This window comes from Colius striatus, chromosome 2, assembly GCF_028858725.1.
Source record: "Colius striatus isolate bColStr4 chromosome 2, bColStr4.1.hap1, whole genome shotgun sequence".
NCBI classification, from domain to species: Eukaryota; Metazoa; Chordata; class Aves; order Coliiformes; family Coliidae; genus Colius; species Colius striatus.
In genome coordinates, this window is record NC_084760.1 from 56,663,252 (window position 1) to 56,684,590 (window position 21,339).

Genomic DNA, 21,339 nt, shown 5'->3' on the forward strand with positions numbered 1-21,339 from the left:
GTCTGTTCCTGATAGCTTCTGCCGTTTGTCCCTCCTCAGGACGGGTGAACTCCACACCAGTCCTCCCTGCAAGTCCATGGGGTAACTCACACGCATGGCAGACCTGCACGGGCTGCTCCGACACACATTTATCCCAAAGGCTGCAGCTCCTCTCTGCCTCTCGTGTGGGGCTGCTCTGCGGCGTACAGGCTCTCCAACACGGCCTGGGCCATGGCCGTCTCCCCACACAGTCCCTCGCCCGTCCGGGCTCACTCACATGGAGCTGCTGGTAACTCTCGGTCCTGCCATGGATCTCCATAGGTTGCAGAGGCACAGCTTGCATTCTCACCACGGCTTGCAGAGGAGTCTCTGGTCTATTGCTTCTCCTTCCTTCCTCCTTCTCTGGCTGAAGGGTCCGCGTGGTCGCCTCCATCTTGTATCACTCTTACACCTCCTGACTCGCATTCCAAATTCCTGTCCCCTAAATAGTGATGGCAGAGACGCCAGATTGGCCCAGCCGGGCCGGAGGTGGGTCTGAACCCAGGAGCCGGGGGAGAGTCCGCAAACTCTTTACCGGGTCTTCACTGCAACCCGCTCCCCCTGTTACTAAGCCAAAAGCTGCTCCTTGCTAAACCGGAACACTGATGAAGGTTCTTTTTGAGCTTGGTCATACAGTCTCTTGGTACAAGTATGAAAAAGTAGACTTATTTTGAAGAAGATGACCAATATAAATTCATTACTATTTCAGTATATTTTTTGCTACTCTATTGACTTTTTATGTTTTTGTAAGTGTACTGCTTTTCACCCATACATACTTCAAGCCTATTTTTGCAATGAATGTAGAGGGGGTTTTTAAGCTGTATATAATCCATACTTCTGGAATGTACTTTGTGAATGAGTTGTAATTGACTTTGACAAGCTAGAAGCACATTTCTTAGTGAGAAGCATTGGGATGTTTCTTGGAGTTTGGGGGAAGAAGACGAGGAGAGGCTCCTCTTTTCTTCCCTCATTAATGAACTGGCACCAGATGGTAAGTTTTCCAATACTAGCTTGCCATTTATCTTCTGTGTTGTTTTGATCTAGGAGAATTTTTTTATCAGTCCTTATGGTGAAAAGTAAGAGTAAGGAAGAGTTTTTCTTTGGTTTTTGTTTTTCAAGTAGAAGTTTGCCAGACTCTTGCAATATTAGTAGGAGGCAGCAAGTCTAGGTTAATGATGACGGATAATACAAGTGGCTAATGGTGATGGGAACCACTGAAAAAGTAAATATAATTTGAAGATGTAGTAGAGAGAGGAGAGCAATGAGGCCATTCTATGTGGTGAGGCTTTAATTGGAATCTCAAGCACCAGGGTTTAAGAAAACTGGCAGGAATCACTGCAAGAAGAGTGCTGTTGCAGAGATGCAGAACTGTTTATTTTAATGTAAGGAGAACTGTGAAGAGAAACAAATGCTAATGCAAGAGGGAGCAAGTTTGGCACAACACAAACTATAAAAATTGCAATGAATGAAGTTAAACTAGAAATCGTGAGCTTGTATAGTTGGGGTAGAAGGGGAGGACCTAGGAGAACCCTTCCAGCCTCTGAATTTGGGAAGAATTTGGGCACAGTGACTGAGTGGCTCTCAAAGCCAGCACCTTTAATGCTGTCAGAAAGGACTTGCTGGATGGTACTACTATGTGCTAAATTTGTCCTGGTTGGATGGGAAGACTGCCTGTGCTTCTCAGAGTGCATTCTGTTGAGAAGCTTGAGTCCAGTGAGGAGATGTTAGAATAATTTTATTATGTGGTGTTATTTAGTTTGAACCATTGAAAACGGCAAAAGTATTTTCTAATGCTCAATGTGTTCCTGCAAGCAGTGCACTTTAAACCATGCTTTGTATCTGACCTTTTTTTGTCCATAAGGAGCATGAAGTCACATATATTGCACTGTTTTTATGATAAATATCTTTTAAACACATTTCAAAAGTGTGTTTTCAAGACTGATTTTGGTTAGACTAGTCTGTCTGAATCAGAGCAATTTCCAAGTGGTTTCCTGGTGGATGAGAGACTGCATCGCTGTTACCTGAGTTGACCTGTGCTATAGGGGATGTTTCTGTAAAATAACTCTCTGAGGGAATTCATGTAAGCTGTTGTATAAAGACACTTAAATGAGAAAGAACAATTAGCAAAGACCAGTGTTGGTTTTAGTTTCCACCTGTTGCCTTTACATGAAAGCAACAAACAGAACAGATGGTTCAGCTAATAATAACAAGTTATCTAATGCTGAAAAACAATCTCTGATGTCTCATTCTAAGGGTTTTTTTCCTTTGAAGTTTTTGATCCCAATATTTGACATGTTTTATAGAAGGATTTTAACATCCTTAAAGTACTTACATTGGCTGACAGGTAGTCTTTTGGTAGCTCAAGATGATTGTGAGGTGATCTATTGAGGATTCTGGTGAAATCCATCCTGACTCGGTGCCTCACCTGGGGTACATAGGGAAGGCTTTGCTGCTGAGATACAATAAAAGTTGAGTTTCTGTATTCACCACAAAATATACCTGCGTGCTGCCTGAATGAACTTGTTGAAGCTGCTGAAATCTTCATAGGTGCTATGTGCTGAAACTAGATCTACTGGGAAAATCAACAAATCTTGAACAAGGATAGAGGCTGGGTAGCCAAGTACATTTGTTTGTGTTATGTGTTTGTGGCTTTGAAGACTACAGCATTAAAGAATATTTTTATTTGTTTTTTATGTTAGATTTATACTAGACCAAACTAGTCTCCTGAAGGGTTTTAGTTTCTCCTAGTATCTCTGAGTTCACCCATCAAGTCTGTCTGGGAAGATAAATTTCATGGAAGCACTGATTTGATTTTTGGCTCTGAAATCAGTATCGAGCAGTAATCTGATTGTGACAAGCCTACTTCTTGATTTGAACAAATTTTACACAAACATGCAGATTAATGTATGTTGACACCAACAGGTATTGAGACATTAAAAATATTTCTGAAAGTAGTGGGATTTTTAATGGATTACTTAACATGTGTAAGCCATAGTGGAAAAACTGTATCTGGAATATATAAAATAGTAGTATATCTTCTATAATAGTTTGAGATGGTTGAAAAATGTAGAAGTACTACCCAAAAAATAAGAAGAGACAGATGAAGTAAATGGCTGGCTGATACGTATTTTGAGTGGGTTATAAAACCTTTATTTATGACAGGAAGCTGAGCTTCTTCAAAAGGTGTATGCTTATCTAATGTGTGCTGTAAAGATCCTGGAGAGTGACCTCTGTTCTCACCAGCCTCCAGCTTTTGCTCTCTTTCTTCATCCCTTTCCTGGATGAGCTTCCTTTCCACTTGTCAGGAGCTTTTTAAAATGGTATTTCCTTTCCCTAGCAATCCATTTGCTTACAGTATTTGCAGTTGTGCTCTGTAAAGACAGAGATTTATACAATTTAAGACTAACTTGGCCACATGTTAGATATTCATTAATGACAATAAAGTGAAAGGTTTGTACTGGAAGAAATGAAGCATCTGCTGTATGCTGTGTGACTTTAGGGACAAGGAATTTTTACTCATCCGGGAACTCTTCTTATCTCTGACGTGTTGTTGGAGTGTTTGCCTGGTGTTTATTTAGTTGAAAATGTATAATTGACCAGGAAAAGAATACTTCCTTGCAGGAGGATCTTTGTAATCAGGTGTCACTCTCCAACTGCTTTCGAGCAAGTATGATTCACATAGCAGATTTCTGAGAGTTGACCACACTTTGCACTGGTGGTGTCTCTCTGTGGTGTTAGATACTATATGAAGGATAAACCTTCACTACACACTAGTTAGAGCTGGCTTACTTTTTTCCACTTCTATACTGCAGGTTGATGGCAAGTGTTACTTAAAACTTGGAGAAGTTCTGGAATAGCCTGTTACTCAACTGTGGTTTCAGCACACCAATTTTTGAAGCCTTGTGCTACAGATTTTTTTGGTGTTAAACCGGAGCAATTGTGAAAGTATAAAATAATAAAAACCTATAACAGAAGACTATGTTGCAGTTGCATCGTGATTATAAAATTTTTTTTAAGACATCTTCCCTCCCTCAAGTAGCAGAAGACTTACTGATTTTGTTCTCTGTTTTCTTACCTGTCCTTTAAGCTTTAGAACTGAGGGAAAGAGGGTGGAGTGAACATGAGATTTAGACTTACTTTGTTTGCTTTTCCTTTTTCCTCCTCTCTCTCTTTAAACATAATTTGCTTGGGGATGGGAAGGCATTGAGAAAAAGAGTTCTCTCTCAAGCAGTAGAGTTCCTATCCAGAGTGTTTCACTGGCACAGGGGACAAGTTAGCTCAGCTGCAACTTTAATGTTTCAGTTAAACCTGTATACTGAGCTGGATATAATAAGGAGTGTTTTGATTCTGTGTAGGTGTTCAAGTGCTCATGCAGGAAGTGAGTAATACAACTGGGCAGGTAGGGCCAGAAAAGAAAATGAGCTTTTTTTAAAAACAAGCAGCTGTCACCAAATTTAGAGAATGCATCACATCTCAGTAGGAAATTTAGTGTCAGTTTAATATACTGTTGCTTTGACCATTCACATTTTAGAAATTCTATTTTGGGGAGTTTAGGATTTAAAGAAGTTATCTGCTTATATCATGTCATGGGTTGTACAACAGATAAATTAATTTTGTACTATATATTGCCAACTCAAGCAGAAAAAAAGCTTAAAGCTTTTGTCTAAACTGGAAAAATACAGAATTAGGATAGCTGATCAGTTTTAGCTGTTCTGTAATGGTGACAGTAGAAAAAAACCTGAAGTCATGCCTACTTCTGACTCCAATTTAAACTACCTTAAAAATCAGTTTTGCCTCAACTTTTGAGGGAAAAGATAGGATGTTTTGATATGGTTTCATCTGAAACTAGTTGCAAGCAGGTAAAATTCCAAAAATGCCTTTTTACTCAAAAACTGTAAACTTAGAGAAGCAGTGCCTCATTCTTGACATTTTCTTGAACCTATAAATACTATATTGAGTGACACTGACTTCTGTAACAATACAAATATCTATGATGATGATTAAGCCTCCACACCAAAGTTAAAATACAGGTCATTCCATGAAAGAGGAAATATATACATTTTGCATAGCTTCCTTTCTCTTTTCATGTTTCCTTTTGGATTTTTATGTTTGGACTCTTGCTTTTACTTTCCTTCTGAATTTGCACATTCAGGAAATTGTAGTATTTCTATAATATAGGCAGAATTAGGATGCTCTCATCTTAGTGGCAGTTAAATAAAGCATTTGTAGTCTTTTCTCTAGGCTTTTGCCTCCCCTTTCAGGTTTTTGTGGTTGGGGTTTTCTTTTATGTTGTTTTATTTTGTTCTGCTTTTCTGGTTAGGTCTCTTGAGCAGTTTCTGCTGGTTGGCCAGGTTTTCTTTGCTGTACTGCACTTGAATTTGCAGCTCAATGAATTTTACTTTCCAAGTGTCTCTTAAAAGTACTTATTTTTCATGGTACTCAATACTACATGTATGCATTTTATCAAGTCCCACGTAGAACATGAATCTGCCAACTTTCTTAAGATTTTTATCTGCTGTCATAGCTAGGAGGGAAAATCATTGAAGTTCCATGTGAATTCAGCAAGTGCATTTTTTCTTGAGTAAAAGTATCTTCTGTGTATCACAGTTGCAACTTATTGTCTGCTGTTAGAATCCAGCAGTCCTAATGCAGATTTCTAGATTTTTGGTTTGTTTTGTTTTTTTTTCCAAATGGAAATGTTGCACCTCATTTGAATCTGTGGGAAAAATCCTTGCAAAGAGTTGATTTGACTGCTTCATGGAGTGAAATTTAGTAAAAAGTGACTTATTTTGTTTTTTCTGCCAGTATGGTTTTTTTTTAATAAATCATATTTAGACTATTTCACTAAAACTCTTTAGTGTATCAGTGGTTGAGTGAGGAACTCAGCACTGCAGGATGTCTGTCTTTATGTTTACAAATGCTACACAAAGGGAAACAAATTATACATGATGTGGTTAAATGTGGAGATTTTTCGTTAGGTGGCTTAACTCACTAGCAATTCTTACAGCACTGAGCTATCCTAGTCTGGTGGGACCTGAGGAAAATTCATTTTTTTTTGTCCATTCTGCTATTTTAGAACCTTGTAATACCCTGCGTGGATCCTGGAGTGAGGTGACACTTTTCTGGTGTGTATGCATGTTCATTTCTTACTGTCTAGGATGAATGAGTTATCTGAAAGGCAGCAAAAACAGTAGGATGGAGGTGGCAGAGGAATTAACTGAACAGGACAGGAGGCCTTGTCTCTGGATGCAGTGCCATAAGGTGGGAGCTGAATGCAGTCTACATCCTGATGGCAATTCTGTAAGGCTTCTGATGTGGAGGATGAGGGCTAACCAGGGTTGACTTGACAGTAAGAGTATGAACAATTAGGTGCGGGAGAGGTCTGGCACAGAGTGACCAGAAGAGATGTGGGAGGCAGTGGGGCAGGGGAGGGGAGAAGTGGGCTGCCTACAGGCTGCAGGGATCTGCCTGCTGCCATCTGCCTGCGTTTGCTCTGTCTAGGGTGAGATCTCTCCTGGGAAGTCTATCTCTAGCAGCTGATAGGCATAAAATAGCTGCCTAGTTTTGATGGTGGTTATTCTCTAAGGTCACCCATCAGATTTTTTTTCCTGTATATGAGATGATCGTCTTCCAGCTTGCTGACAAAGTTTGTGAAAACTGATGCTCTCCCATACAGCTGGCTTTGAGGAGGATTATTACAGCTTTCACAAGTCTAGGAGCCGTGAGATGAGAACAAATAATGTAATAGCTAAGGTAGGAGAATTGCAATGTTGTTTTTTTCCTGGCAGTATTTGAGCCTTCCAAAGCGATCCAGGCTTCTCACAGATGACCACTTATAGCAGTGACTCAATTTGCAAATTCACTTTTGGCACTCAAAGTCACTAAGAGCTATGCTTTGAGATAAAATCAACGTGATTTTTATTTGCAAAGTGCTCATATACTATGATGAGAAATTAATAACTTTAGAGGTTTGTTATGCAGAGGTAGTTGAGCACATGAAAAATGCTTTTGTGATCACTGTTCTTTCTGTGGTAAAATACTCGCGAACCTGTTGTTTCTCACTCATTACGGTTTTGCAAATCAAACAGAGCTGTAATTTGCACTTGGTTTTAAGCATAAGTATTTATACATTGGAAACCTAGCACAAAAAAATGTGTGTAAGTCTTTTCTTCAATCTTCTGTAATTCTTAGTATACCTACACTAAAATATTGTGCTAAGCATATTTTTCAGTAGAGGTTCAAGTAGATTCCAGAGATCTCACTGTTAAAAATGGCTTTACTGTTGGCATACCCTGTGCACCAGAATACAACAAAGGATTAAGTTTATCTTATTAAAAGATGTTTAATTAAGTCTAAATGATACTGCCTTCCTTGACAGCTTTGGCTTTTTCAGACTTGTAATTTTTACCTGAGTGACCCAGTTTTAAAGGAGTGTATTTTAATATAAATTTTAACAGGTTTGTATATTTACTTTTTTTGTTGTTTGTGTAAATTATCCTGTTCTTAAATGAAGTTTGACTAAATATTAGTCTCACATATTCTTTCAACTGTGACATCTTCAATTTATATAGGGAATACATAGGGTATGTGAGGGAGGAAAATCAAGAGTGACTTTTGTTAAGTTAACCACTGAATTTCAGAAGTGCCTTCTTAATGTTAATATGATTAGTTACTTGATGCTAAAAGTTTAGTCAGCCTCTGTGTTTGTAGGGAATGATAAGAATTGCATGAGCACCAGTGGGACGCAAGCTGATCATACTGGGCAGGGAGGAGTTCCTTACAGACTATCTCTGTAAGGCTGCTTTTGCCATCCCTCACAACTGTAGTTAGGAGTAAAGGGCTGGAAGAATCACTGAGCCTGATCTCTTGCCACCAAGGAAGATGCTAATGGATGTTTTAACAAGCTGTCTTAACCCAGGGGAAGTCCTTTGTTGGGGATTGTCAAGCTGTTTTTCTGTCCTACTGGTGCTGCCAGTAATTCTCGACTTTCTTGACAGTTCTGACTAAAAAACCTATACCATATTGTGGTGGTGATGGTGAATCTAAAGTAGGCACATGTGGAGATTAACTCCAAAACTGCTGAATTTACTAGGAGTTGAGTACAGCTATGTTTATTCTCATGCAGCGATGTTTTGATTCTTCTAGAGAAACGTCAGTACAACTTAGAATTTAGTTCTGCAAGCAGCATACTGCCTGGTTCCCTTGCTGCAGGCAGCATTTTGGGGAAAAGTGCATGATAAATGCATCGCTTATCTCGGTGTTTGGATGCACTCCCAAAACCACAGAAGTCACAAATACAAATATTGTTGTCTTTCTTTTGCATAGAAAACGATTGTGCTTTGTGGCAGTGGTTTCCTGGGTGGCAGCAACAGCAGTTCTCAACGGCAGCTTCTGCTGTTTGGTATAGGTGAAGGCCAAAAAGGAGACATTCTAAGTGTGGAACTTTCCCTGGATGAAAGTATGGGGCAGCAGGAGCAGTTCAAAGGGTAGCCAACTTCCTATGTGTGTGTTATTAAAGTGAGGGAAGCTAGATTCAGAACATTTTGAAGAGTAGACTTTTTTTTTCTGCCTTCTATGTCAGGCAAGAAGACATTCTGTTCAGGCAGAAACTACAGGAAAGAAAAGATGTCTTGTGGTAAAACCAGGGACTTTCTAGGAAAGGCTGAAGTAGATGCCTCTTTTTCCTGAATTTTGGCTTCTTTTCATCTTGCTCTCCCCAAACAATCTAGAGCAGCTGTGACTGCTTCCCCCTTTCAAAGGTAAACGACCGTAGCTAGCCAGGTCTCTGCAGAAGCTTGTATTGGAAAATAATCATCAGTGATTGCTTAACTGTAGAGGGTAATTGCAGTTTGCAGGTACTAGGTAGAAGTATTTGCTCTGGAAGAACTCTTGGGTTATTTTTTCTTAACAAAAAATCAAACAACCAAAAAATTCTTATCCCATTAAAAATTTGAAACACAAATTTTAGCAGAGGTCATATTTTGACAGATAGGTCAGTGGTGTTGAATGTCATATGGTGATCTTCTATTTCAATGAAAATATCAATGAAATGCTAAATCAAATGCTTTTGAAAAGTTTTTCATCTCATTGCTAAGAAGGTTTCTGTTTATTTTCCTGTCTCTCACAAAAACTGCTGATCCTTTCTTTTTAGTCTTGCAAAATCTGGAGTTGGAGAGGTGCACGAAGAGATTGTGTACAAGCTCTATCTTACATTCTCTGTTACCATGCTTTGTAACAATTACTTTCTATTCCTGTGCTATTGCAGTTCCTACTTAACCTCTCTCCCACTGAGGGCTGTACATATTCTTTGGAAATAGTTAATAAAACTAGAATGTCCTCAGCTAGTATTAAATTGAATTAGTACTGGTGTCTGTGGCTTCAGAAGTGGATATGGATATAGTTGATATCTCCTTCACCTGAGTTTAGCTGCTCAGTCCCTTGTCCCCAAGCTGCAGTACTTACTGGTGTTCATTTTTAAACTCTGATACCTACTGATGGCAACAAAGCTGCTTGAAATATTTGGTATGCTATCCTGGTTTCTGGAGCCCTGCAAAAGTTTAATGCTGGAAGAAGTAATGTTTCAGGGTATCCAACTGCCCGTTCATCACTTTACAAATAGTCCATAACCCTTGATTTGTTTAATTTTTTTTCTTCATGAGGAGAGGGTGTTTAGACAGATTTGAAGTGTGTGTTTATTTTTTTTAAATAGAAGAGCAGTACAGTACCCAAAACAATGATGAGTAGCGGCTTTACTCTAATTATGAGCAATTTTTTCCTACCGTAACTGTTTTTAGGTTGTAGTTTCTGGAGATATCTTTACTTTTGGAACAGAGAAGTGAAATGTATTTAGAAAAAAATGTTTACAGTGTATGTCAGGTTAATGGGATGTCCTTTTCACAGTGTATCAAAGTCATTGTTTTATTCTTATAGTCAACTGCTTCATAGTGTTTTGTTGCATGTGTGATAGTTGTTGGTAGAGCTCTTCACTGCTTTTGGTGCAAAGTTGCTGAGGATACCGATTAACTTAGTTGTTTCATCACAGGGAATGAATTTCTTCATCTTAAAAAGCCCAGCTGCTTCATAACAGTGACAGTGAAGTGAAAAGTGTGAAGACCATCTGAAGGGTTGCAGAGTAGGTGTCAGGGCAGATACTGGCTTGAGACTTGAAGCTCAGTGAACGATTTCCATGCATGCCACTGAGCATTTTAAGCACCTATACAAAATGTGAAAGTGTACAAACCTAATAATTACCTAGCTATGCTGAAATACAGGCTGCTTTCTGAAGAACGGTAATTTTATGACGTATACAGAAAACACTTATGCATAGGCCCACATGGAGAAGGGATTGGGTGCAGCCCTTCAACCCTGGTACGGCAGTTGCTATTAACTATTTTTACTGAGAGAACCTGAGTATATTTCAGGGTTGTAGCTTCCTAAAGATAAAGTTAACATGAGAGAGAACCTGGTACGTGATCTGAAGGTGTAGATTGACTTGACAGGTAAAACGACTTATGGTCAGCTAACTTCTGCAACAGTCTCTCCTTGCCTGTGTGTTTCCCACTTTTCTCTTGGGTTGCAAACTAGTGATCGTATGTCACAGGGAGAACTAGTTCAGCTGCCTGTTCAATTAGAAAACTAATTTAAAAACACTTCAGTTTCCTGTGTTAGCCAGCAGAAGTTTGTCTCTTTGCAGCCTTACAATTGCTCTCTAAAGCAGAGAGGGGGAAAGGAAAGCTACATTATTCTATAATTTTTTAGTACAGTCTGGGATAATGACAGTCTTTGCTGACTGTGACCTGATGGAGTGGCTGAAGAGGTCTGAGACCTGGGGAGAGATACCTGGACCAGCTGATATGTGAGAAGTCTGACTGAAGCAGCACTCCAAACCTTTCAGGCTCATGTAGGTGTTTGATTACATAACTGGAGATCTTGGGCTAAACTCCTGCGTGGTGCAGGTTAATCCTGGCATAGTACCCAGAAAGAGAAATCTGTTTAGGTAGAAGTTCTATTTTTTCTTTCTATTCCAGGTCAGTGTCTTTAACCAGCTAAAAAAGAATGATTGCAAGAAACTGAATTCAGTTATTACAACAGTTATTTCCACCTTTCTCTTCATATTCAGGCACTTTCTGGGACTATTATTATGCTTAAGGAAGCAAAAGTGATTAAAAACATGATGAGATGGGGAAGGGAAGCATTATTTTACTGTTTTTTCTCATACATGCAAGTATTTTCACAGCCTTATCTGATCACAATAATATTTTTGCAAGAGTCAAATCTATTTCTCGCTAGTAACTTGGAAATTTTAGCTAGGAGTCTAATATGGATCATTTTGAGACATTCGACTGCTATTATTCACTTGTGTCTGACAGCAAAAGCAGACTCTTGGAGTCTGCTCATATCACATGCAATGTGTTTGTCTAATTTGTATAAGAGTTTTAAAAGAGTAAAGAGTTTGCAGTAAAAGTCATGTTATGTTGTTACACTTCTTTAAATTGTAGGTTTACATTTATAAACAGCAGATGAATAAGTAGTACTGGTTTTGGTTTGTTGGTTTGGTTGAGTTTTTTTCTTGTTTTAAAAAGAATTTGGAACAAATGGGAAGTGGTCATTTCTTCTCTTGTGGCAAACCTGGTGTGAAAATGAGTATTTTAAACTCCCAGAGGCAGTTCTGAGCTTGCTTCATGTTTTCTTTGCTTTACAAAAAAGTGTTAAGTGGAATATATTATTCTGAACACAGTTACGGTTTGCTTTTCCTTGTTTAAAACATGAACATTGTCTGTTTCCCCTCCTCTCGTTTTGCTGTTTTTAATGATCTTGTGATGTTATAAAGATTCTAGCTGCTTCTGACAGTCTGCAGCAATCAGTGCACACTCTCCATTGAAGTGATGGCTGCCTTTCATCTTCAGTTGAGACCCAGTTCTGTCAGACTCTTGGGGAGACACAGTAACAATCCTCAAATTACAGCCAGAGTTTGATCAGCAGGAGGATTAACTCTTGATAGCTTGGCTGTTAAATGCACTGTTAAGAAAACCCTATGTGCTAGAGCAGTGGAACTCTGTACTGGATTAGATCAGTGGGGCAGAATTGCTCTTTCAACTGTCTTAAGAGAATTTTTCTTCTGTTCCATAGTTTTCTGATGAGGTATCTTAAGTAACAGGTTAACTGTTTGATGATAGGTAATTTGCTACTAGCTGGACTGAAGTTTTTGTTTTGCTTTCTCTTCTGGTAGAAGAGTATGGATCAGAACCACCACTTACACTTTTGCCTCAGACAGCTCCCTGGAGAAGGCTTTGCAGTTTGCATTTCTTGATCCTATGTTTGTTCCCTGTTATGCAACAACAGATCTAGCCACTAAATTTGTATTAAAATGTGATTTAAACTCAAAATGCATTATGATAAGTAACTTCATAAAGCTTTGTGAAACTGGAGCTTTAGCAGAGTATCAAGGTTTTGTACAAATAACGATATGTAGAGAAAAGCTTGGAAGTCTGTTTTAAGTTAGCCTTTCACTGGAAAACGGCTTAGCATGCAGTCTTGTCTTCCTATTACTGAAGCAAAATTACCATTTGTTTCACTTTGTGACAGTGTTAATAGCATACCTTTTCACCAAAAGCAGCTTTTTGAGGGAGGATAGGTACTGATAAGATGAGATAGGTCTCGTTAAAAGAATTAATAAATAGTTGTAAGTAGCATTGAGAGCAAGCAAGACAGTTTAAGAATGGCTATTAAATACCTGTCCTTTACAGGCCAGGGAATGTAAATGATCGAAGTGGTCAAGGAAATGGTTGAGAGATTTATTTTAGAAGTTCTCACTGTTCTTAAGTCTTCACCCACATCCATGGCAACTCTTGGTTAGGTTTTGTAGCCATCATCTGGGACAGTGTAGTGAAATAGGTGGGAGCATGCTCCTCCTTTCCTACCTCCTTCTCTCAATTGTGAAAGCTTTTCTTAATATTATGCTTATGACTTATACATTGCTTTCAGCTGGTGTGTAAAGGTTTGATTAACTGGTGATGATATCAGCTGGGATGATTTGTATTAGAGGCTCAATAATACAGTTTACTAATAGATTGTGCAAGTATATAGTATTCACTCTTTGTCTTGCCAGGATGTCAGCCCGGAGTCTTGTAGTTTCCTTGTGCTTTATCAGAGCACTCAGCAAGGTTTCTACAAGTCTTATGCTGGCTACAGAACAGTCTATCCTCCTGTATTTACAGCTGTTGAGATTTTTGTTTTAAAAGAATAAGCTGTTAGAACTGGCTTGCTTTGGTTCTGTGTTATTTGGCTGTCATGTTTTTATTCTGATGCTGGAAGACAAACAATCAATTACTATTACCAAGCTTCTTCACTACTTATATTTCCTAATGCTACTGAGCTCTTGTAAGCAGGCCTCCATCCCAAGATGGCCAAGTTATTTGAGTGTATCATAGTATGCAGATGGTTTCCTGGCCCTTGCTTCCTTTCTGTAATCCCTTTCCACACAAAAACTGAGCAGATGTGGTCTTTTGATCCCACTTCTAGGCAGGAGCAGCTGCCTGTGTTTTCTACCCTAAAAGGGCAGGTGTCTGTCTCAGTCTGTTGTCCTCAAAGCTCTTCTTTCATGAGCATCTTTGAGTCTTTTACTAAAAGTGAATGTGTCTTGTAAGGAATAGAAAAATTACTGTAACCTTATTTGTATAACCCATTGGTAATATACACACCTGGACAAAATAAGAAAGCTCTTGTGCATTTCCTTGGTCTCTTTAATCAGTGCTGAGACACCTGTGAGTTTCAGTCAAATTCCTCCAGAGTCTGCAGTTTCTGACACACTTCCTTCCAGGTTACCTTCCTCTGCTGGGATTTCCCCCTCCCTATACCCCTACACACGCCCCAGGAGGAGAGGTGAAAGTTTGCTTTATCTTGCATGCTCCAAGCTGTGAAATCCCAGAGGTTGTGGAAGTGTTCTGCCAGTCAGTCTTTCGGTCTAACTCTGATGTGCTTCTTTGTCAGAGAGTGTCTTAGCTCAGTGGACAGCCATCCAGGTGTACCAGCCCTGGTTCTGTCTGGCCAACCATTGCCTCTGCTGTGGGTTTCAGTTTGCCATGGATGCCAAAAAACTAGAGCAGAAAGCATGTACCCTTCATACCTGCTGATGGATGACATGCACTAGGTTTGATAAGTAGTAGTAAGCAGAGGCATGACTTAATGCAGCATAGTTTTTCTACAAGCATTAGTGAGGTAAAATAGTTTCCTTTAAAATTCACTTTGTACTTGAGAAAGTAACGAAAGAGTGGAGAGGGGAAGCTTATGCAGACTGATAATTACTTGTTAACATCTTGTGAAGAAGAATTTCACTATTTATTTTTCTATAAGTGACTTTTCTGTAAATCCTATCCCTATGTCAACAGGACAATCAAAACCTAAATATTCCCATTGATACCAAATCTACATGAACAGGTAACAACTAGTCTTGTGGAAGGAAGGGAAAAGGAGTAGAGCTTCAAGTCAGCCTGTTGTCAAATGAGAAAGCAAATTAAGAGGACTTTAAGAAAAAGATTTTGGTTGAGTTTAGTTATATTCTGAAGTAGTTTATTCTCAGTAGTTTATTCTTATGGGGTTTTCAGGAGAGTCTACATGGAGGGAAAAATAAGAGTTTGAATAGGAGAACAGATGCTGTGGTTTGGACACTTGCTTCAGGCTGCAGATACCAGTTTTACCAGTGAAGGTTTTCCTTGACTTCTGGGGCTGAAGTCACTCTGACTGCTGGCAGTGCAGGTGGTGTCAGCTGTGGCCCTCACTGGTGTGTGGTGGCACCATCCTGTGGCACCCCTTGGGACGTAGGCGTGCATAAAGCTCACTCCCAAAAGCAGTCCTCAGAGTATTGCAGGTGGTAGTTGTAAAAACTAGGTAAGCTTTGACAGTTTAAATTGATGCCACATTCAAATATGCATTATAAAGCATTCAGAAGATGTGCTTTTGGTGCAGAAAGGTCAAACCTTTGATACACAGGTGGTGATTGGATTGCAGTTGTGTACGCCATGATTCCCCCCAGCTTCTTGCCTTTGAGTGCCTTTTTTCATCAAGGATGAAATCCTAACATATTCTTCAATGGCCCTGAGACTTAGCTTTTCTTTGGTGGTTGCAATGTGATAGTTATTAATTCAATTATTATTAATTCAATGCCTGAGGAGGCAAGCAATGTCTCTGGACTAGAGTGAGGTTATAGGTGGTGGTTGGCAGAGAAGGTAGTGAGGTGATTTAATAAGAAAGGTATTCTGAAGGTAACTTCTTGCAAGTCTGCTGTATTGAGAAATGAATAAAGGGGGAATAAAAGTGAAACATACCCCATGGAGTATAGTTTGTGAAGTAATGAACAGCAGGTAAGAACTTGTATGAAGATGTCCAGTGGAGGAGATGACACACAAGAATCCCAGTCTGTTTTCCTATTTGGTGGTAATACAACTCAAGTAGCCCCTAATTACTGTCGGTTCTAACTGTTCATTCTTACTTTATGTTGCAGCACTGAGGATTTGTACCATTTGACAGTAAGGAAGGAGGATGAATGGACTGAAAAGGAGAATCTGTTTCAAGTTGGGAGAATGCCAGAGTATTACTGGCATGTATCAGATATATGGGATCTGGAAAGAGGAATGTTTCCAGTGAGTTAGAAACCAGGGGGATTTTGCTTATAAATAAAAGAAACTTTAATGCATTTGTTTTTCCCCTGTAGAACACAAAAGTCCTGTACACTAGGCTGTCCCTTCACTTGCATCTGTGCATTTCCAGAATAGCTTTTTTAATGCATAACATCCTTGGTAGTTTACAGGGAAGAATTTGGTGCACTGGTAGAAATTGAATTTCTCTACAGAGGCGCAGAACAGACATGGCAGTACTCAATATTATTTTTTTTTTCAGCTTTAGTAGGTCAGAAGTAAGAACAATTTCCTAGCCTATTTAGCATATGCATCTCTGATCTAAGAGGAATGTTTCAGTTTGAAAATGCATGTTTGTTTGTGTCTGTATTGAAGTAGAATGGTCCTGTTCTTTAGAGAATATAGCTGTAATACAGCTTGGGCCAGACTAAATGACAGGTATAAATCAGTGTTTCTCTGATGTAGTTTGAACTTTGTTTTCTGTGTAGCTAACAAAGTTTTCCTTTAAAAGAAAGCTTAGAGGATGGAAATCATTTTCTGACTTAAAATACCATGCCATCTGTTTCTGTTTTCTATTGCTGGTATTGCTGCATTTTGCGTCAGTAAGTGGACCAGAGTAGAGTCTGCCTTTCCTACATCTGGTGCCACTCCTCCCAGTATAACTCTTTTTCAAACAAATGTCAAGAATTGGGCCAGAATGGGGAAGGTGTGTACTGCTCTCCTATTAGTTTGAATGTTACCTTTCTGTAGGATGAAAGGCACGAGACCCTCCTTTCTTCTTATGAAATGTAAGCAGAGCTAACAGCTCCTGAAATGCTTTATGGAAGTGGAGCACAGCTGGGCATAAGAATTTGATGCTGCCTGACATTTAACACCATAGTGCAGCTCAGCTGCTTTTAGACATATCTGAGTTTTTCCTCATGCTGTGAAAATACACCATACTGTTGTGTATACTGAGAGTTCTGAAGTTCTCCATACACAGTGGTATTTTGAAATTCAAAGACTTCTTAAGACGCAGGGATTGACATTGTGGTAAGCTGATATTGAAGGACCAAGGAAAGTAATGAAACCAGTGATTTGATTTTTCAGTTTTATTTTATTTTTTTAATCCACGTTGCAAGAGGTTGGTTTTTTTTTTTCTTTCCTATTCTGTAGCACTTCCTGGGTCTACAGCAGCAGGTAGCCTAACAAGCTACCTCTAAAGCTGTACTTACATCAATTGTTGATGCTAGAGCACAAAGATGGACTGTTTTCGTAAGACAAGGCTCCATTGAAGCTACTGCTAATAAGCAAACCAGCTCTGTTCACTTGAGTCCCATTCAAAACAGGAAAAGGATCAATCTTTGCCAAACTTGAAAGGGTGAAACTATTACAGAGAATAAAACTGATTTACTACAAGTGGGTGTTAAACCTATTTTCAAAATAAATACTGAAACCACACTTAACTCTTACCACAGATATTAATCATATTCTGTGTGGGCATGAAATTTTTAGAAAGTGTTCAGCTTTGTATTCCTTCGTTTTATAAATGCAGGTTTGTTCTAACTAGCATTTAATATAAGCAGTGCTCTTAAGTACCACTTTATATGCCAGATACAATATGTATTCACACTGTGAACTTACTCTGTTGTAGCTTAGCTTACTCTTATCAAAAGGGCTTACCACTTTTAGTATTTCCCTAATTCTTAGAGGAACCACCTCAAAATGCTGAAGTAGTTGTAGGTGAAATTAATTTGACTTTTTGGTTTTAAGTTGTATCTATACTTTAAACAGAAGCTTGTACTAATTCTTGCAGTAGTACGAGAGCCTTTTAGATTTCTGTAGTAAATTGATTTCTGACTTTACTGTGTTTGAGTCCTCTAGTCCTGTGCTGCTTAAGCACAGATTCATGATGTACTGAGTGATTGTTCTGCCAAGAGTCACTCTAGTGATGTCATTTTTACATTTGCAATTTTCACCTGTTGCAGGGGAATCAGCGTCCTACAGGTATACAGTGTGGACATTCCACAGCATGTAGTTTGTGGGGTTTCATGTTTGGATTCTTTTTTTTAAATACTTTGTATAAAGTCCTCCTGTACTTACTTACATTGGTCCATGTAAAAGCCAAACTGTTTTGAGCCTAGGCATATGTTTGCATGTGGTAGAGCTCAGCTCACCCTTAGGAGCTGGAAATGGAATTCATGGAGTTCCCACCTAAGAGTGAATGTGTTGCTGAGGGAGCCGCCTCTTATCTATGCTGCTGGCAGATCTGCCTCCATCCTAACCTGCATGCACCTCGTCCTGGGGCTGCTCAGGGCACCGTGGCAGCACTTGCTTCCTGAGGTGTTTTGCTGCCATACTCTGGTCTGCATGGACTGCTTTTTGTACACTCAACCTCTTTTTTTTTTTTTTTTTTAAATATACCTAATCTCTTTGTTAAAGTCCGTCTGCATTGCTGAGAGAACAAAGGTAGTGCAATAGGGATTTTTTTTAATATACAATTTTGTTACGAGTTTTCTAATCCTGTACCTCCTGGCAAAATTGTCATTCAGTTAAGAGCCCATGTGGTTCCACTGCTGAGGCAGCAGTGACCCGTGAGTGTTGCTGGAGTTTGTTTGGGTATTTTTTTCCTTTTTTTTAGCTTAAATACTGCATCATTGAAGTCTCTGGCATGTCTTCTGGTACACTGTGCAGCAGCAACATCCAAATCAGAGGCATTCCTATCACATTTGGTTTATTGTTCGGCAGATTCTAATAAATGGAGCATGGTAAAGAATAAGCAGTCTAGAGAAATTAGATTTACCAGCCTTAGTTGTACCATTAAACTCCTTTCTCTCTTCTCAGAGATACTTACTAGGGAAGGAATTGGTCTGGTGGTCAGCTCCACTTCCACAGTCAACACTCATTCATTTAAAATTACTTGAGGCAGACACAAACATGCTCAAGCTGGGTCCTTGCAGACTCTCAAGATCCAGCAGGGTTTATTAACTCAGGCTCAATGCCAAGCAAATGCAACTCTGCTGCTCGCAGACCAAATAGGATCTGCTGGTCTGGCATGGAGTCCAAGCTGTTAAAGCCTGCCAAGCATAAAGGGTGCAGACCCAGGTCCAGCACTGTTCTCACATCGAGGAGGTCTGGAAATGCCTTGTGTGTGTGTGACTATGGATCAGCTGCAGACCATCACGGCTCACTGGATCAACAACAGTTTGAGCCATGTTCACCTTGAGCTTGTCTGTTTTTACTTTGGTCAGTTTTTAAGAGACTTGAGGGGGATTGGTGTGTTTTGTTTTGGAGGTTGATCTTAAACTCCAAGTTCTGTGAACATTTATTAGCCTGGTCAGCCCCAGGCTCAGCTTACACTTCCTGTGCATGCAATGTGATGTGTCAGGAGCTTCTTGGAAGCAGTCTGCAGAGGCACTGAGCTTGCTGAGCAGGAACCAGCTCAGAGCTAGGCCAGAGTCAGAATTTTTAGGCTCTGTTATTCTAAACTGACTTTAATTTCTCTGTACTGTGATTCCCAGCACCCTTTGTAGTGAAACAGTAGACAAATGTTACCTGCTTTCTCACAGCATGTAGTGATGGATTGGTGCTACTGGGTCGAGTGTTTTGGTTTTGCAGACCATGTGGCCATAGTACATATGCTGAGACTATACGTTTAATAGCTGCAGTTGTCATAAAGGTGTTATTAGCTTTTCTGTTTGTTTTTGAAAATACTGTCTGCCAAAAAACTGCAGTGTGCTTGGACCAAGTCAAAAGAATTTTAAGATGATGAGCTCAGTAAGTTTGTGGATTGTTACAGTACTTGAAATTAAATTTTCTCACAAAATTCTCAAATGCTTGCTTAACTTTTCTAAGCAAAATGTCACACAGCTCTTCTGGGTTTTCTTCGTGTTCAGGTGCAACTGGGACAAGCAGATATAAAATGCCCAATCACAGAATGCAGCGAACACCTGGATGAAACAACTGTCCTCTATAACCTGCCCCATGATGACATCATCAAGTATAAATATTTCCTGGAACTCAGCCGCATTGACTCCAGCACCAAGCCATGCCCGCAGTGCAAGCACTTTACAACTTTCCGGAGGAGAGGCCACATTCCTACCCCTGCCAAATTGGAGAACAAATACAAAGTAAGCATTATTTGCCAGGACAATGGATTAGATGGCACTGCAAAAGTAGCATGGCTTTTGGTGGGCATTAATTAGCTTTCTTACATCACTGGGTCTGAGTGCAAACTGTGATTAGAAATATGAATCTGTAGTACGTCATTGATTTAACTACTTAATTGATTTCTAACAGTTCAAGCAGCTGAACTTCAGCCCTTGTTTTTTTGGCAGGTGGCATAATTTTGTCCTGACGTGTTTTAATTAAAGGAATGTTTTCTGTCTGACATGAAAACAATATGGTTACAGTGGGAAAGGGGAATTATCTTTGTAATTGATAATTGTAGACACAAAACTGTAACAATAAGTCTTCACCCAAACTCTGGACAAAGAACTTCTGGGGATTTATGGTATTAGGCTGTTGGCTTGCTTCATCCTTCCTTGGAAATACGGTGGTTATCTGTCCTGCTTCTTGGTTTTTATTTCTTCAGTCCTTCATCAGAGGTTATATTTTATTGTAATCTCATCACTCACAATACAGAAAACTTGAGAAATAGGAAAAAACCCACACTTTTGCAGCTGTTATTTTAGTAGATTTGCTTGTACTGTGATTTCAATCAAAGATAAAAAGCAAGGAATTACACTTAGAAAAAGCTTTGAGCAACTGAAGGTCCATCTTGGTTCCAGAGGATGACGGTTTTATCTGAAGCATTGTGCTCTGTATTAGTTTTCCATCCGGTTATTAGACTTGTGGCTAATTTCATGATTGAGCTAGCCTTTCCTGGACAAACCAGTTCTCAGTAGGAGTTTAGATGACTGTTTAGATAACCTTAATTACACAGCGTAAGATTCAGGCCAGTGTGGAGATTAAAAGGTAAAAGGTTGTGTATCCAGTGGAGTTGAAACCTTTGTAAAGCTAACTCTGAACTATGAGCTAGCTATGTATGTCTGTGCAGTGCATGAATTGCATACCACACTGTCTGTTGGACTCAACATTTTCAGATTTTTGGCATCTTAAGTAGGTGGGGAGAAATTGAAACTGCAGGTAAAATTCCTTCCACCCACAGCAGTTCTCCCTCATCCCCACCCACTTAGCATTCCCTCAGATGTAGGCAGGATGTAGAGTCCAGGGTGGATCAGATGTTGTCATACTCATGCATCCCTCTCTCTTAAGGTGCCAGAAGCTGTTACTGTCCCACCAATGTGGGTCACAGGTGGTGTAACTCTTGTTAGCATAGGCATGCCAACTGTGAAAACATTCTTCAAAGCGCAAAATAGGTCATTCTGCCAACCAGTGCTCTTTTCCTCCTGGGAGCAGACTCTGGCAAAATGTGTTCTTTGAGCTGTTCACAGGTTTTGCCTGAAAGAAAATCTGCTTGATGCTAGTCAGAAATATAATTAGAAAAGTGCTAACAAACAGTTTGGATGATCATAGTCCAGGGCTTCAGGATAATCCCTGAACCTGTGTAGTTTTCTGGCATCATTACAGTTTTAGTGACTTATTTTAAGATTAACACAAGAAAGAGTTTTGCTGCAGGGATAAGGTTTAAAAAAAACCCCTATATGTGAGACTGAGTAATTACATACACACATAACTGTGGACCATT

At 39.5% G+C, this 21,339-nt stretch overlaps 1 protein-coding gene across 3 annotated transcripts in view; it reads left to right on the plus strand.

The window, feature by feature from the left end:
• The window catches only part of RNF217 (ring finger protein 217), a 56,993-nt gene that overhangs the window by 12,828 nt on the left and 22,826 nt on the right, over nt 1–21,339 (plus strand). For 2 of the 3 annotated variants that reach the window (XM_061991012.1, XM_061991013.1), the window contains exon 2: nt 19,526–19,759. The exons of the other annotated variant lie outside the window; for it this stretch is intronic. In XM_061991012.1, the coding sequence (XP_061846996.1) occupies nt 19,526–19,759 (234 nt within the window). The remainder of the gene's footprint in view (nt 1–19,525; nt 19,760–21,339) is intronic. 3 annotated transcript variants of the gene reach the window in all.